The sequence below is a fragment of the Pyrgilauda ruficollis genome, unplaced genomic scaffold (genome assembly GCF_017590135.1).
Source record: "Pyrgilauda ruficollis isolate IOZ18807 unplaced genomic scaffold, ASM1759013v1 scaffold15, whole genome shotgun sequence".
NCBI classification, from domain to species: domain Eukaryota; kingdom Metazoa; phylum Chordata; class Aves; order Passeriformes; family Passeridae; genus Pyrgilauda; species Pyrgilauda ruficollis.
This window is the reverse complement of record NW_024513654.1, coordinates 19,052,708-19,070,707: the sequence shown is the minus strand read 5'-3', so window position 1 is coordinate 19,070,707 and position 18,000 is coordinate 19,052,708. Positions and strand designations below refer to the sequence as shown.

Here is an 18,000-nt window from a genome sequence, read left to right as displayed (position 1 = left end):
TGCAGAGAGCACTGATCATGGCTGGATACTGTCACCCTTCCCTGCCATGTGCCTCCCAGACATGACCAGTTTTACTGCACAAATTTTGTCAGGCCTCTGTGCTACCATGTCTCTGGCTTCAGAGTCCCAAAGGTAGGGAAGGCCTAACCCAGCTCCTCTCTGCCCCAAAAGGCCCTTGGACTGACTCAAGGGCCACAGAGCTGATGCAATACCTCACCCTCCTCTCTTGACTGCAGACACCAGAAAAGACACAGAGCTTAGATCTCCACATGGCCACCCCAAGCTGAGCCTACAGAGACGGCACAGACTGTGAGTAGAAGTGACATAGGTTTGATATGGAAAACACCAAAGCCTGGAAAGTGGATGAGGGTTTCAGGATGCTCATCCCTCCATCTTCTAACAAAAAAAAAAAAAAAAAAAAAACCAAGGCTGAGTAGGTTCAGGAAGCCAGAACAATAGGCACAAGACCATGGGGCTCCTGCCTTTAAGAAACAAGTGTCTGCAGTGCAGATGGCAAGGAACGAAGTACACAGTATGGAAACATTGTCAAATTTCTACTGGTAGTCAACTTCAGACTGGCCTCTTCCCAGACAATCACAGATACCGAACTGCTTTGCAATGAAAACCACCACAGGATTGAAGTTCCGGCATTCCCTGCTTGATTGGCTGAAGGAAACCTCACAGTCCAGTACCTACAAAGCTGGCAAAGATGAAAAAGGAGTTGTGCTCCCATCAACACACCTACCACAATACCATGGTGATCACTGGCCTGATCAGCCACTGCCTAGAAAATCTAGCACATCTAGATTTTCTAGTCCTGACCCTTCCCAAGCAACACAAGTTAGGCTCTGGCTGCAAACCAGAACTCATAGCATCAGATTCCACATCAAGCCTTAGTGGCCCAGCTGGACAGCAAGCAACTTTGGTCACTCACCTTGTGTTGGAGGCCAAGGGAGTGCCAAAGCTGTCCTCTGAGTGGCAAGGGCTGTGCCGAATGCCCTTCCTTCGTCTCCCCTGTTCCTCCTCCCTCTCTGTCCAGGGGGCATCTGTGGCTGAACTGGTCCCAGAGTCTGGCTCTAAGTGAGCCAGAGGGGCAAAGCTCTCCTCGATCACCTTGGCGCTGTCTCGGATTTTTCCCTGTATATCTGGGGTGAGGGTTGGGATGTCAAAAGTGAAAAAGGTCCCATGGGTACGGGCTGGGGAAGAAAGTATGTCAATGGAGTCCAGGCTGGTGTAAGATGTGCCTTTGGCTCGATGGGACTCCATGATGGTCTCAAAATGCTTGCTGAAAGAGTCCATGCCATCCTTGGAGAGGCTGTGCCCTAGAAGGAAGGGCACCGGAGACTTGAGCATACCCTGTGTGTCTCGGTCCATGATCCTAGAGGGAAAGAAAGTGAGAAGAACTGATCATTGAAGAGCAAGGGATCAAAACCCCAAAACAAAAGCCCACACAGTGCTTCAGAAGGAAACTGAGAAGGGTAGAAATCTCTTCTGAACATCTGCAGAACACCAAGGAAATGCCTCGCCTGCCCAAGACGATGGGAAGCAGGACTGGACTGGCCTCCCTCCAGACATATGCTTCTCCTTTAATACATTCACAGACTTTTGTTCCTTTAGTGGCTCATCCTCATAAGAAGCTTATGAGATGGCTACTGTTCCCAATCACTTGACTTGAGCTAAGATCCAATAAAGGGCTCAAGTACTAGAAGCAGGATGTGGTTCAGCTCCATTTCCAACCAAATCTGGAAGTGGCTGAATTTTTCATGAGCCTTCATGAACCTTCTATCACCAAGAAGGCTCCTCCTCAAGCTGCTCAGGACAGCATGGCACCTTCCTCCATGAACACTGCCCTGTGGTCACTGAGTACTGTGCTCAGAGCATGACCAACACTCGCCTGCAAGGTCTGCTGGCTGTTTCCACAAGGTGATGTTGAGTCCCAGGAGACATGTGTGACTGAGCACACAGTGATAGGTTTCCCCAGACAGCACACAGGGAGCCTCACACCCATCTCTGGGCTTGGGGATCTGAGCTCACCCATGCCCTGGAGGCCATGATTGGTCCTAGCTCATCATCTTGCCAGGGATCAGCCCCACAGAAAGGTCCAGCCTGTTTCCAGTGCTGGTCTGGGTCCTGCCCAACACAGAAGTTTCTAAACCCTGAAGCCCTGAGTGTTTTGTCCTGTAAATGAGGTGAAGTACAGCCTGCCCATCTACCTAAGCACGTGACAACACGGATGTTTCCAACCCAGGGAACATCAGTGCTTCAGCAGTACAAGCACAAACACAGCCCTAAAAGCCTACTTTACTCATCATCTGCTATCATTTTATTAAAGCAGCAGAAAAGCACTTCTTATGCCACTCTCTCCTCTGATTAAAGGAGAGGAACTGCTCCAGCCTGTCATAACATTTGTTATGAACAAACAGATTCCTACAGAGGGCTCAGAAGATGCGTTGCTGTAACACACACCAAATTATTTTCATTCATTAGCCTTCACATGCCACTCAATAATCTCACCCCAATTACTTCAGTAGGCCAAGAGCTGGCAGCTTGACTCCCCCAGAGTGCCAGCTGGTTTCAAGAGGAGTGCTGTGAAGCCAGACAGGTAAGAAAGGCAGGGTGCAGGCTGATCTCACCCATCCACCAGTGTTTCCCTGGCTGTGCAGCACCACGTGATACTTACAATTCCTGTAGGAGCCCCAGGAGCAGCCACTTCTGAAGTGGCTTTTGGTGAGGACAAGGCAGAAGAGACCTCTTTAATATCTGCAGATGTGCTTTACAGATGCAAATGTGCATTCTCCATCCTTCCTGCCCAGCCCCATGTGATTAAACCAAGCTAACGCTATTGATAATTTTGCACCTTGAATCCATGAGGAGGGCGAAAACTGTGCCAGGGAGGACAATACCAGCAGATTGGAAGGTATCTGGCTTCCAGGAGAGGTAGGTGGGCTCATTTTTGTGATCAAGTATATTGCCACCAAGCCACAGAAAAACCATGGCTGGTTTTGTCCATACCATATAAGCTCTGGAAACAATGTTTTCACCCCAAAATATCAAGTACAAAGCCATTCAGTTCAAGGATGTAGCTACAGCAGCATGGGAGCAATATTGCCTGCTCAGACCCAGATGCTCCATTAGCCCCTACTGTGCTGCCCAGCTTCTCCATGCTCTGCCCTGGTCCCCTAGAAAGGATCATTGCACTGAGACTAAGCCAGACAAACCCAGCTGAGAGGAGCAGAGGAGAGGAGATGCAGAAGCTGTAATCAAGCATCTGTGCAAGGGAGACAGGCAGCAGGAAGCAAATAGGTTTCCAGCCTTGAGTTAGTGCAGGCAAGGCAGCGAGCCTTCCTTAGGAGAGGGCCAGGCAGACGGGGAAGGGAAGCGGATCCAGGAGCCAACAGCGCCTCAGGCAGGGCTCTAGGTATGGGATCTGAGCAGCTGGGTTTCTGATGTATCTAATGGCTGATGGAGGGGAAGGGGCTCACCCCACTCTCCCTGCCTGCAGACACATGGTGCTGCAGAGGCATGCCATCCTCGGCAGGGGGGAAGAGGAGGGGAAAATCTCTCCTCTGGCCCTCAGTGGTTATAAGTCTCTGCTAAATGCTCCTGTGACCCTGCAGACCCCTGACTCAGCCACGCCCCACTCCTCCAGCTCCAGGCTGCTCCAGCCTGCACAGGTACATTGCTGTGTGAGGGTCCCAGCTCAGTTCAAGGAAAGTGAGACTGTTCAGCACCTTCCAGCAGCCCCTAGCTTTATTCCTCTTTCAACAAAGCTCTTGTACAGACCTGTCTCAGCAGCTCCTTGCAGTCCCCCCAGGCTCCTTTGCACTACTCCTGCAGCATGGCAGCAGCCTGCTCTTAGTGTCCTCCCTCTGTCCCATGCTTAGGCACAGGTACTGACCACAGGCACTGCAGTCTCCCCGACTGTCCACACCCCGCTGCCACACCACGCCGTCATGCTGTCCCCTGCTCACCCACAAGAGCTGCAGGCACCTCCCCTGCTCATTGACAGGCCCCTGCCAGCATCACCCCGAGCTGTGCCTCTGTGGCCACTTTGGGCTCTCGCACAACACATCAGAGGCTTGATGCAGGTTAAGCACATGCTTAAGCATTTGATGAAATTGAGACCATAACCATTTTTCTAATCCCCAACAAGGCTTGCCCTGTGGCTACTTTCCTGCCAACAGGCAGCAAGCACAAAGGCTCTGGAAAGGCTTCCCAAGCAGCATATCTAAGGGCTTTTCTAGGCAAGGCTTGCAGGGAGAAAAGGCATCACTGCCTCCCATCAGCCCTTTGTGCTCTCGGGGGAGCAGGGCATTCCCTAGCAAAGCCTCTTCTCTCTTATCAGCCCAAGGCACCCATGCTGAGGGCCAAACCAGCTTCCTACAGCTTAGCCAGCATGTCTGCTGACGCTCAGGGAGGAAGGGAATTGAGCCTGCTCTCACTGACAGGTCTCAGCTATCTTGCACTAATAGGAACAAAGACAGTAAAGGCTTAGACTAGTCATTACAGTCAGTAGACATAACTCTGAATATATTCAGGAAGAACATTTGCTGGAAGAACACATTTCTTCCATCACTTTTCATGTCTTGTTTGATTTGGTGTAGATTTTTTTTTTTTTTTCTGTTAGCATGCTCTCTTATTTTGGATGGTAAATCACAAAAGAAGATTCTGAATTTTGGCCAGAATATGAAGCACAAGGTAGTACCAAGCCAAAGGCCCCCTTGCAGAGGGTGCTAAACCCTTAAGGCTAGATTTTCAAAGGGATGTATATGTCTAAAAGCTGAAAACCAGCATCAAAAAGCACTTCATTGGTTTTTTAGGGCTAGTCCTTCCCAGGAATCAGGATAGGCATGGGGTTCAGCAGCTCCTGCAGCAGCAGAATGATTCCAGGTCCAGGAAGCCAGGGTGGCTTCTTCATCCCCCAACTTCACCCTTCCTGTGAGCAGGCAAAGCAGAAAGCTTGAAGAAGAAAACATCAATACTGGTGGCTGGTAAACAGGGATAAGGACTGCAGCTGCAGAGCTCAAAACACTGTGTAAGCAAAAACCCAGGGCTGTGATGCAGGGACTGAACAAGCTTGCAGTTTGAGCCTTGTGGTTTTCAAGACAATGTCTACAGGGTCTGCACTTATCAGGGGAATATTCAGGGGGTTGCAGGGGAAAAAAACTACTGGTCTACAAAGAAGCCATGCCAAATGAACATGACACCCCTGCATTACACACATTGGTAACTGTACTGGGAGCACCATCTTTTAGGAGCAACAGTGGTTCTTTAAGACCACATCCAAGCTTTCAGCACTGGCTGGGGAGCTACAGTAGGGTGTCTCAGAGGACAAAAAAACAACTCATAAAACTCACAGTGGCCTCAAAGATATTTGGAAACAAAATAACACTGCAAAAAACTGTTACAGCAAATTGAAGAACTTGCACTAACTTTACACCTCACTCAAACATTCCTTTGGGAAAAAAAACCCCACACTACAAATGGCTTATTTTCAGCTTTTCTCTAGAACCCAAATTTTTGAGGACAGGGTCGCTGGCATGTATTTGTCCCCTCCAATAGAGATGCAAGGTCTGGACAAACTGACAGGAGTTCAGCTCCCCTTGAAATGCACTCCCTCCTTGTTAGCTCAGCACTTTCATTCTTTTCCTTCCCAGTGCAGGGGCACTTCTGTATTAATGCATTATTAATATATGTATTTCATTATTTTTAACTTCTGCTGACATCAAAACCTCCCTTTTCCTTCCACCTAAATGCTCCCCACCTACCTTCTGCACAGCCAGGTGAGTTCATGCTGCCACGTGGCATTCCAGGCATCACCCTAGTTTTGTGCTTCCCAGATGAGACCTGTCCCTACTCCTATGGAGCATTTGCTGATGATGCTGATCCTCCTCACCTCACTCAATTGACTCACTTGACAATACGCACATCAGAACATTCCTGCACAGGGCCTTTCCCCTTCAGGTGGCTGTCTCACACAGTGCTCTGGACCTGATGATGCCCATCACTTCTCATGGTCAAACTACCACTCCAGCTGAAACTCCATGGGCAGAGTTTCATGCCACCAAGCCAAAATGCCATCTCCCATATGTGCTAATTGCCAGTGTCTGGCACGGGGCAGACCACAGCCGGGAGCACACATGCTGCCCATGGGCAGGCAACTGAATGATAATCTTCGTGCCACCCACTCCATCAGCCTCCCAGCACAGGGTGTTTTGCCACACAGGTGAAAAATGACACATAAGGCAACAAAATGCTTTTTTGATCCCAATGTATCCCCTACGCTTTCCTGAAAATGGCAAATACTTAATGAGGCTGAGCAAATGGTCTGCTCCCGCTGCTGAAGCAGTCATCTGTGGGGAGAGGGACAGCCCAGCAGCACCTGGCAGCCCAGAGTAGCTTCAGGACACGACCTGTCCACTGCTGTCCTGGCACTGTCACCCCAACACCTGGCAGGAGCATGGCAGGATGTAGTTGACCTGGCAGGACTCATGCTGGGAAGCCTCGGCTCAGCTGGGCTGCAGGCTCACCCCAGGTGAGTGGGGCCTGTGGCACAGTGCCCAGAGCTGGATCCCCCTGTGCTGGCTTACTCTTTCCATAGGGCAGTGAGGGCCCCTTCCCAGTCCTGCCCCAGCCCCAGCACCAATCCCTGTGGTGTGATCCAGGACCCCTTCTCACCCTCACACACAGCTTGCATGTTGCTACTGGGATTTTGGCTCAGACACTTCAGCAGAGCTTGTTTTGGCATGCAGGGTACAATAATGAGGGTGACAGGAGCTTTTTGCCTTTGCACACAGAGCCTCACCTTTCCCTGTTTTCCTTCCTCATCGCCTCAAAGACCTCATCGTCCTCGTCCACACCCCTGTCTTGCAGCCCATCCTTGGAGCAGCCGGTACCTGGAGCAGGTGGCTCCTCTGGTGTGCTGTTCCTCCTGCCTGGTGTACCCACAAAACTTGGGTTGCTCTCACTGTCCTTCTGGCTCTCAATTGCTGAATCCACCTCCTCCTTCTCGGCCAGGATATCATCGATGTTGGTTTCACGATAGCACCTCAGTGGCACAGTGTCCAGGTCTGTTTCAGAGTACTTCACTGTCCTCCTTATAATCCCAGTTTCACAGGAGCCAGGCTTCTGGCTGCTCAAAGGAGACACTTCTATCTCCACCTCCACATGGCTCAGGCTGTGCTCAGGTACCAGCCCCGGTGGCTCGGCTGGCAGTGGGGAGACAGACTTCTGGGGGAGTTCAGCCAGGAGAGCAGAGTCGGGGGCAGAGGAGCCTGCAAGGAAGGCCCAAGCATTCAGAGCTATGGGGAGCTGCAATGGGGAGCTCTGAGGAGCCGCTCCTGCAGCATCACACACACACCCACACTCACACACACACACGCCCCTGAGAGTGTGGTCACATGTCATGGAATCATTAAGCTTGGAAAAGACCTCCAAGATCGTCAAATCCAACCTTTGACCAAACACCACCATGTCAACAAAGCCATAGCACTAAGTGCCATTCCAGTGGTTTCTTGAACACCTCCAGGAACAGTGACTCTACCGTGTTGAGGGACACAGGGGAACAGTGAAGAGGTGGCAGAAGGAGTGCGAGAGGCAGAGACAGGCTGTCAGTGCTAGTGCATCTCCAGCCAGCCCTGAGACCCCATGTAAACCCAAAAGCTCTTCTGCAGAGGCAGCCAGGGGCTCTTTGCCACCTCTTTTGCATGGCCACAGGGGACTTTGCAGGGAGGTTGGTACATGCATGATCTGACTCCAGGAGGCTGGCCAGTCTTGGGGGAATCTCAGGTCTTTGTTGGGCACTGAGAAAACTCAAGGGATGGGCAGGCAGCCCCAGGGCGAGTCCTTCCAACAATACAGACACAAAAGGAGGGGTGGGCCAACCTGGTGGCATCCATCTGTTACTTCTTACCTGTCTTTGGGGTATCTGAGGAGCCGTAGAAGAATTCCCACTTGGCCTTGGCGATGCGCTGGGCATGGGCAGAGCTCTGCCGGGGATACAGCCCGGCGCTGCCCTGCAGAGAGGAGAGCAAGGTGTGGACAATGCATCCCCAGGGCAGAGCCCATGCCCAGTGCGGCAGACCCTGGTACCTACCTGATGTCGGGGCTCTGGCTTCAGGGGACTCCTGGCGAAGGTGGGGAACTCCTCTGGCAGCCCATTGGTTAGGGATCGGCAGAGGCAGCTGGTGTCAAGGGCACAGAACTCCTTCCCACAGGGACGTGTCCCCCCTGCAGTCCTGGCCCCGGCCAGAAGCGGGTCAGATGCGGAGGCCTCCAGCTTCAGCGTCTGCAGGAGCCGCTCCTGAGGCAGGGGCTGGGGCTGGAAGGATCCCACGTCCCCACCGAGCTCCAGACTGCGGCTGAGGCTGTAGGGGCCATTCTCCCAGCGGAGATGGGGCGTTGTCGGGCAGCCCAGTGTCCGCACACTGGCCTTCTCAATGAAGCGGAAGGTGACCACAGAGCTGTGTCCCTCTGGGGCTGGCGGACTGCGGCTGCCCAGAGAGGCGGCAGCCGGGCTGGGCCGGCCCCACCGTGGGGTGCAGGGGGCAGTCAGTCGCCCCGTGCCCGGGCAGCTCCCGCTGCCGAAGGGCGCTGCCTCAGCCGGCCTGCGGGCCAAGGAGCCAGTGCTGTTGTAGAGGCCGAGCGGGCAGCGGCGGACATCGGGCGCCAGGCCCTTGCGCAGCAGGTGCAGGCGGCCGGCGTTGAGGTTGGGGCTGAGGCAGAGTGGGGGGCTGCACCGCCCAGCCTCGGGGCTTCCCCCAGCCAGCCAGGGCCTCCGGTTCACCCTGTGGGCAAAGGACGGGGGAGAGGCAGTGCAGCCCTCCTCGGGGTGGAAGCGGACAGGTGCCCCTGCTTGGGCCATCCTGCCAGAAGAGGGCACAGAGGTGTCAAGTCCGGAGCCCAGCAGGGTGGAACAGGCACAGCAAGGCGGGTTCCCAGCACCCCTGAAATATCTGAGACAAGAGGCGATGCATCCTCAGGCAGCTCTGAAACAAGGGCAAGGAGCTGGTTAGGGAAGGGAAGGAACAGAAAAGAGTCTGGGGCCATGGGGAAGACAAGCCAAAGGTGCCCTGCCCTCATGGCAGAAGAAAGATATGCGCCAGGTGAGACAGGCTCCAGCAAGGCTCTTCAAGGGTATCACACCAGCACCACTGCAGGGATGCTGGCAACCCTTTGCTTGGTCACCAGGCACCCAGAGTGTTTGCTTTCTCCCCACAGTGCCAGGATGCTCAGGCACTTTCCCCACAGTCCCACACCCCAGACATTGTGAGAGAATGCACTGTAAAATGGATTTCATTCATTCTGCTTTAGGCTGAATATATTTACTACTCACAGCCTACAGCCTACTAAAGTAATTGGGGGAAAAAGTATCTACTGTATTGCTGAGACATCCTCCAATTATACTTGCACAGGGAGTTTAATATGAGCAGCAAGGGCAAGGAGCCTCTGTCTTTGGAGGTCAGCTGGAGTTTAAACTGTGTCACACCAACACAAGTCGCAGCCACTACTGATGGCACAGACAGAGCTGTCAACACCAGTAGATTCAAAAAGCAGTGGTAACAGACCATGCCCGCCTGCGGGAACACAGCAAGCCTGCCCTGCACACAGCTCACTTGCCTGCCTGTCTCTGCCCAGAGACTGTATACCCAGACATGAGACCAGCCACCCCACAGCTGCAGGTGGGTGGCTGCAGGGAAAGGCAGGACCTGGAGCCCCCATCAACCACACTGGCAGAGCTGCTGACATTTTTCTTTCTCCCAGTGGAGCTAAAACTTGTACTTATCCTTCCCTGAGTTTCTTCAAATTCCTAATGTGCAGAGAGATTCTGCCTTGGCTGCTTGTGCCTTCTGACAGATGCCAAGATACTGAGTCCTTCACTTTCATCATTTGAAAGTGAGAAACCATATGCCAGCTGCAAACAGAAAACATTATTTTCTTCTCCCTGTTTCTGAGATCAAACCAGACATGATTAAATTCCTAAAGGAAGTGGGGCTGAATTTCCAAGTGTTTAGGCTCCAGAGATGCACAGACAAAACTATCAATGAAATAACCCAAACCACACCTGTGGGGTAGGCACCCATTTATCTGCATTATCACACTGATGAAAAAATCTGTCCTGCTGAGCAACAGCAATCTCCAATTCACTCACTGAAAATTTTATTCTCCTGATTAATTTATTATATACTATTTTTAGAATATTTTTCTCCTGTAATGGTTGTGTTCACATTCAAGGTTGCTGAAGTTAACTGCTAAATAATAAAGATGCAGGGTTTATATACTGCAAATGAAATTCTATTTTTTATCTCAATGCAGACTAAGACATATGCCAAGGAAAAAACTTATCTCTAGGAATAGTTTGTGTTCTCTGTAACATAACAAATCTACAGAAACCAGCCTATGTCAAAACATGTGAGTTATTACTAGAATAAATGGGATAAGCAGAATGTCCTCCTGGTTATTAAAACAGATTTATCAAATTTAGAGTAAAGGCCATGCCTGCCTTTGACCCATCAAAGCTGGATGGCTACACCCTGCAGTGGAGTGAGCTTTTCTTTAATAATGAAAGGTAAAAAGCACAAATGCAACTGAGATGAAAAACCAACGATGGAATGAATGAGCTACAGCTTCCTGCTTGCTGATTTCAATTGTGAATCAAAAGGATGCTCCTTAAATCACTGTGATGAATGGGTTGGGCTGTAAAGCATCAGTGGGCTGGAGAAAGCATTGCTGGTCCTGCTGCCTAAAGGCAGGAGAAGTTCTACAAAGAAAATCTCACAGGGTGTCTGCCTGGGCAACCCTGGGCATGCATTCAAAGAGAAAAACTCAGGAGCTGCAGTGTGATAGCCAGGGGCTGCACATCATTGGGGGATTAAATTTGTTCAAGAAAACATCTCACAAGAAACTTGTTCCTCCTGGCTGTCCCTTATTAACGGCCAAAGGAATGTCCAGAGATGCTTCCTGGCCATTGCTTTGAGCCATACCCAGTGCAACAGGGCACGGCTGCTCCCCATGCAAGCGCTTGCCTGCCGGAATGGGGTGATGCGGAGCGAAGGCAGCAGGCAGCAGGAACTGCTTACACTGCGGGGGAAGCACACACCCACGCCACGGGAGTGTGGGGACAAGGCGTAGGAGCTGGGGGAGGATGAGAAGAGATTGGGCAAAGAACGGCACAGCGATGGAAGAGAGGCAAGAGGTGCGGGGCTGGTGGTTAAATTCACACCATGGGCCGTATTTGTGTGCTGGACATGGAACCCATGGCAGGGAATGGGGGAAACCAGGCTGTGGCTGCCGGGCTACCTGAGGGGGCTAGGGCCCCTGGGAGACGAGTCTGCCCTCCGGAGGGACACAGAGCAGTTTGAGGGGATGAAGTGGTGACCGAAGCGGGATGTCTGGAGGCCCTGAGGCTGCGGTGCAAACAGGTGACCTCTTTCAGCTGTGGTGTCTAGGGGACGTGTCCCCACCTCGGAGCTGAGGCTGAACATGCTCTTCACCCCCCGGCCCCCCCGCCCGGCTTCCCTCACCCGGCACCTCCCGTTTGGCGGGATCAGCCCTGAGTGGATGTGACATCCATCCGGATGAAGAGGGAGCACCCCCGGCCAGGGGGGCTGGCGGAGCTGCCCGCCGCGATCTCCCTGCCTGGGCATCGGCCCCGCGCCCTTCCCGCCGCACCGGCACACGGGGCCGGAGTGGGTCTCGGCCCCCCGGCTGCCACCGCAGCCCCGTGCCGCCGCCCGCCGGTCACCGCCGCCGGGAGGGCGCAGAGACGCCCCGCTCCCTGCAACAACTGCTGCAACTTTCCCCGCGCCCCAGACGCCCCGTTTCGGCCTCCGGTCCCCGCCGCGCCCCGCCCCGCTCCCCGCGTCTCACCGGCAGTGCCGCCGCCGCCACCGCATCCTCCGCGCCGCTCCTCCGCGCTGCTGCCGGCACGGCACGGGGCGGCTCGGCCCGGCCCGGCCCGGCCCGCCCCTCGGGCGCGCCGCGGTACAGTACGATACGGTACAGTGCGGCTCTGTACGATACGGTGCGGCACGGTGCCACCGGCCGCAACCCGCCGCTCCCTGCCGCGCTAATCCCGGCCCGGGCCTGTCACTCCGCCCCGCTGACAGCCACGACAGCCAATGGGAAACCCCCGCCGGGCGCCAAGCCCCGCCCCACTCGGTGGCACCGGCACACGAGGAGCGGCCGAATTCACACCGGGGTGCCTGTCCCCATGTGTGGGCAGCCCGGCGGGTCCCCACCCGTGTAGCATCTCCACATGCTCAGGGCCCGGTGTGCACACCCCCTGTGCCAGTGCGAGCCTGGTCTCATGCACTGGCAGCGCGACCCCCGGTGCCGGTGTGCCTGTTCCAATGCCACCCCGCTCACGTCCCCGTGTCCTGGTGTCCATTTCTCCGTTCAGCGGCGTGCACATCAATATGAACGGCCTGCCCCTGCTCAGCTGCATGCAGGTTACTATGTGACCACTGGCACGTGTCATGTGCCTTGTGCCCTACATCAAAGGGTACAGCCTGCCCTGTGCCCCACCATTGCTTAAGAACCACGAGGATGAGAAGACAAAAGCTGCTATGTGGTCCAGGCTACCAACCAACACTTGCAAGTCCTTGCCCTAGAGCACAGGTTCTGTGCCAGGGACTTATCACTCCAAAGGTCATCACCTGAAACACACTATAGCCAGGGGTGCCAAGGTGTCTCAGGCCACCAGGAACTTGATATCACAGTGTCACTAGGCACCCCAAGAATAGTAAATGTCACACAAATCTCAGGAAACCACTTCTAGATACAAGGAGGGGAATTCGCTTATCCTTTGTCTCCTGCCTTGCCATGGGGACTCCAGTGGCACCAGTGGCACGTGCGAGTAGGGGTCATATGGGACAGCTGGGTACCAAGGTGAGGGGTGCTGTGGCAGGGCTTCAGTGCTGTGCTGCCAGTGCACTGGGTCTGCGTGTGGCAGCCACTTGGACTGGCAGCCAGCACTTTGTGCCCTCACAGGTTGCCAGATCGATTTGCTATTAAACAGCACTTTATTACCCAGCCCAGCAATCATTATTAAATGTGTGTGAGACAAGAAGCCCAGGGGAGCTGGGGCTTCATGTGCACATCGTAGCTACAAGAGAATTTGGGAAGAGCTGCCTCTCCTTGCTGCTTTCCATGCCTGCAGCAAGCCCAATTCCAAGCTCACCTGCCCCCACAGTCACCCAGAAAGTGTGTCTCCTTCTGCCCCCCCAGGCATGGAGAAAAAGCATCAGGAGCGGCACGCTTTCCTCATATTTAATGCATCAAAGTGCTGCCATTTTCTCCTTCTTTCTCCAGGCTCCTGCCTGTGAGGGGCCTCTCTCCCCCTCACTGAGGACTGTGGCACTCAGCTGCCTTAGACACAGCCGGCTTTTCTAGCAGACTCCAAGAAGCTGGGCTAATTAGGGGCCTCACTGCTGAAGGATCAACGACCTGATTCCTTCAGCAGCTTCTTGATGGCAGAAGGGCGGGGAGGGGGAAGGCTTTTCTCTAAGCCACAGCCAGAGTGACAAATTTAACCAAGTGGAAGAGCTCAGATCTTCCACAGTGCGTCCATACCAGGACAAGGCATGTCTGTGCCTTCCCATCACCTGCAGGCAGCCCTGCTGAGAGCTGCAGAAGGTAGGAGAGGTCTTTTCCTGACACCCTGGCTGGAGATCCAGATCATTCACAGAAAACACATTTCTGTCCAGAACATGTGATTTCCCTGCCGTAGCAGTAGCTGTTGCTCTCCCCACAGTGTCCTGCTCCATATCCCACTCACCTTCCCACAGCCCTAAAACTCATGAAAGATGTGTCCACATACATGGGTCTGGCCAGCACTGACATAAGCCTCACTTGGATCAGGATTTTTCAGGATTTAGCCCTGGCTCTCCTGATCCCTCCTGCTGTGAATCCCTCCCCAGCTGATGCAGGACAGGAGGGAGCAGAAAACCCCTCTGGCAGATGACAGAAGGGGACAAGATGTTCCCCACACTTCAGCTCCCAGCTTCAATCCAGGGGGCTCAGCTAGAGAGATAGGAGTGCAGTGCACTGGGAACCCTCTTTACTATCATTTGGGTACTTCAGGACCCCCAATCCTTGCCTGCAGGTACCATATCCTTCCTGTATGAGAGTCCACTCAACTACATGTCATCCCTTTCAGCCTCCCAGGTCCTGCAAAAGGGAGCTTCCAGGAGTTTTCTAAATACTGCTGGCACTATATTTTCTAAATATCGCCTTGGTCATCTTCATAAGTCTGCCATGCAGTTTTTCCTCCCAAAGGCAGAAGGGTTTGGGTATCATCAGGGCAGCACAACTATGAACTTCCAGCTTGAAAGAAATCAACCTGACACGTCATAGAGTCCGAACAACTGTACAGATCTAGATGAAATTTGGGTGAAGAGGGGTTAGACAAGAGCTCTTTCCCCAGGCTGGCTCCAGGAGATGGTAATACTCAGCTTTCCCTAAGGCACATGGATCAGTCTCTAGAAAGGTGCTGCAGCTGCTGCTCCACATGGGGTAAACTCTGTAGTGCACCCAGGGCTGCTTCTCTGAGCCTAGGGGGGCTGTCAGAGCATTTCCTTTCTGGTGTGCTTTGTGCTAAAGGCATTGCAAAGGGTGCAAGGGTATATTCTGCCTCACGGCTGCCCAAAAATCAGTGGGGCTGTACTGTAACCTCAGGGCACATTGTAGGCCTGCAAGGGGGGGACAGTCACTCCATCAGCAGATGGGCTCTTCTCAACCCAACTGACTGGAAGCATTGTGGAAATAGCAACTCCAGCAACACAGGCGATGAGTCCCAGTGAAAGCAAGGGAAGCTGAACTCCCCTCACCTCCACATTGAGGGCTCCAGGGCTACCAATTAGGTTTGCATGTGTTCCCTCAGGGCCTAGGCATAACTACGTGGCTCTAATTAATGCCTTCTACCTCCAGTGCCAACAGCCAACCACATCCTAGTCATATATTAAAAAAGCCATTGCAAGCCAAGTCTTTAATGTGCTGATGCACTTATCTGTTATTGCACTAGACTTGTGGTTAAAGATAAATGGTGAAAACACATTCCCTTGGATAGTCCTATACAAATGCTGTTCTGTGGTTTAGTCAGGGCAAAAAGACAGTGCTGGAGATCCTTCCTGAAGCCAAATCCGCAACAGGGGAGAGCAAACCTCTACTGTCCTGTGCCTCTTTGCAGCTCGCCTGCATGGAACACTCATGTGGGTCTGTGGCAGGATTTTTCAGGATGAAAGACATTCTAGAAGACAATACAGACTGCAAATTATCTTACCAGAGAGAAGAGCCCATGCAGACTATACATGAGGGATAGCTGCTGCCTGCCTTTCTGCCAGTGCCCTACCCAGTGTCCCAGCTCCCTGACTTGTGCTGCTCCCTCTTGCAGGAGGAACAGGGGTTTGGAAGAATGGAGTTGTAGAGAGGTGGTAGCAAACACTGTGTGCTGGGCCTCAGAATGAGCTGTTACAAGAAATTTCTGTAATAGCAGGCACACCTGCTATTACAGAAATCCTCTCAGACTCTGTCCCAGCCCCGGGCAGCACCAGCACAGGGAGCAGGCTTCCTCCTGCACCAGCATTGCTCTGTCAAGATGAAGGCAGAAATGACAGCATGATAAAACCTGTCCTGGGGACGTGGGAGGTGGGGCCTCAGCACAGCTTGAGCCATAAATAATCTCCCTACACAGCAGTTAGAGGAACAATTGTGTGGGAGTATCTCTTGGTAAAAAGATGCTCAGGCAAAGATGGTCTTGAAGGAAAGCAAGGGATTTCTGAGTGGCAGGGTGGGCTCTCCAGTGAAGACAGAGCTTCCTGGGTGGCAGCAGGTCATTCACCAGACCTGCCTCACCATGGTGAGTCACTGCACCAGAGAGACAAATTTAGTGTGAAACAACCCAAATCACCCGTTCTCTGGTGTAGCCTCCCAGGACAGGCTTGTGCTGCAGCACAGATTTCAGACTGCCCTCCAGCTAATGTATGCAGCAATAAGATGTGATCCCTTCCCCATACCTTCAGACTCAAGATTCACATGGGGAAAGGTGAAAGGGTGTAAAGGGAAGTGAGAGCAATGAATACAGAGTATTTTATGCAGAACAGAGACAGTAAGCCCCAGGCACACAGTCTGACCCAGCACAGGAAGAACAGTCACATCCAGGATTGTGTAAAAGGTCTTGAAGGTCAGGTATAGAGGAGTAATTACAAATATAGCCAGAAAACTGAGCAAAATGGCTGTCATGGGAATGTGTGGAGACAAATTCAAAGGACACATTGAAAGCTTGAATGCAGGGGATTCATGAGTGGGATGCTGCAGAACAGCCCTGTACTTCTGTTTAGCTGGGAGCTTCTCATGCATAATCCTCTTTCAACCTTGACTTGCAGAACTTGGTCTTGCTTTACTTCTATTTATTTATATATATATATATATATATATATATATATTTTCTGATTAAGAAGTAGGAAGGTGGCATGTGGCAGGGAAGAGTTGAACAGAAGTCACCATGTGTTCTTGTTTTACCAGCTTAGAAATGGCGTCTGGTTACACTGTGCAATCTCAGCACTGACTGACAGCAGAGCTTACCCTATGAGCTCAATACCTTCTCCCATGCAACCAAGAAGTCCAGCTGTGGTCCACTCCAGCCCTGAGAGTAATGGCTGTCAGACTTATCCTGCAGCCAGAGAAAAGATGGAGCCAGATCCTCTGAAAGAACCTGGTGAGAGTCCAAAAAAAAACAGTGTTGAGAGGCTTTACTGAACTTCTATGGTACTGCATTCACCTAGCTCTCACACCTAAGAGGAGTGAATACTGCAGAGCTACTGGTGTCCTTGACAAGGTTTCTTCTCCCACTTGAGACTAGTAGAAAACTAAAGAAAATGGCCCCAAATTCTTTGCAAGGCTACAGGTGTTTAGCCAGCAAGGTGCCAAGCCATCATACGAGGTGACAGATCTATCCTAGAACACTGGGATAATGTTGGCTTGGCATCATATTGATCTCCTAAAAATAAGTTGTACCCTTGGACAGCACTAGCTTCTGGAAACCCCAGCAGGCTTGCAGAAACCCAGCCGACCTCTGAATACACCTCTGACATGGAAATAACTGAATTTTCAATGTAAGAGAAAAGTCAAAAGGCATAAGTGGGGGAGACTTGCCCATTACAGCCAGAAAATCAGAAGAATCTCTGGGAAAAAACCCTTGGGCTCCTGGCTTGAGGCCAGTTCTTCTAACCATAAAACTTCCCCTCCTTCAGTGCCCAGTTTCCTAAATCCCATCTCCACTTCCTAAATGGTGAGGTGATGACTCAAACTGCTTCTCAAGACTCTTCAGAGGTATAGCTGTGCATCAGCACCACCTTGCAGCAGTGGAGCTGGCTGGTCTCTCTTCGCTTCAGGGGATGTTCATGAGGTTGAAGATGCCATGCCCTGGCTCTGCAAGCTGCCAGCACCGTATGTTTCCAAGGAATATACCAGAAAGCTGCAGCAGCAGCAGTTGTTGTGGGCTAATCTGCTTCCTCCCCCTGGTGCTCAGCTTGGTCGCTCATTTCTATGGATCAGCTCATGACCTGGCACAGTAGCCCTGCTTTCCCCCACAGGACATCAGTGGCCACTGGGATAACAGGAGTGCCAGGGAACTGAACAGCATCCCCTGCATGCTGAGGGTACCTGTGCAATACACTCCCCCAGCTGTACTGCAAGGACTGCAGGAGTCACAGCCCAGCATTCACTAGGTCTAGCTCAGAAAGCTATTTTGGCAGGCCTGTTTGAAGTACTATGAATCAACTAAACATGGGCATCAACTGAAGCTTAAAAAGGAGACTTACAGACACCTCTCAAGAGAAATGCAGATCCAACTTTGGCAGAATATATTCCAACAGAAAGGTTGAAGCTTGCTGCAAATCTTGATTGAGCAGAGCAGAACAAAGCTCTGGTCCTTCAAGCTTGTCTGCTTTGAGCCATCCCTTCCCTGCACAGCTACAGCGGACAACACCCCCAAGCCCTGTA

General features: G+C 52.4%; 1 protein-coding gene across 2 annotated transcripts in view; it reads right to left on the bottom strand.

Moving 5' to 3' along the window:
• PSD (pleckstrin and Sec7 domain containing) overlaps positions 1-8,863 on the bottom strand; it is a 34,185-nt gene extending 25,322 nt beyond the window's left edge. For both annotated transcript variants that reach the window (XM_041461051.1, XM_041461053.1), the window contains exons 1-4: positions 8,096-8,863; positions 7,913-8,015; positions 6,806-7,274; positions 935-1,378 (exon numbers count right to left, since the gene is read on the bottom strand). In XM_041461051.1, coding sequence (XP_041316985.1) covers positions 935-1,378; positions 6,806-7,274; positions 7,913-8,015; positions 8,096-8,863 — 1,784 coding nt within the window. The remainder of the gene's footprint in view (positions 1-934; positions 1,379-6,805; positions 7,275-7,912; positions 8,016-8,095) is intronic.
• Between the last annotated feature and the right edge of the window lie 9,137 nt (positions 8,864-18,000).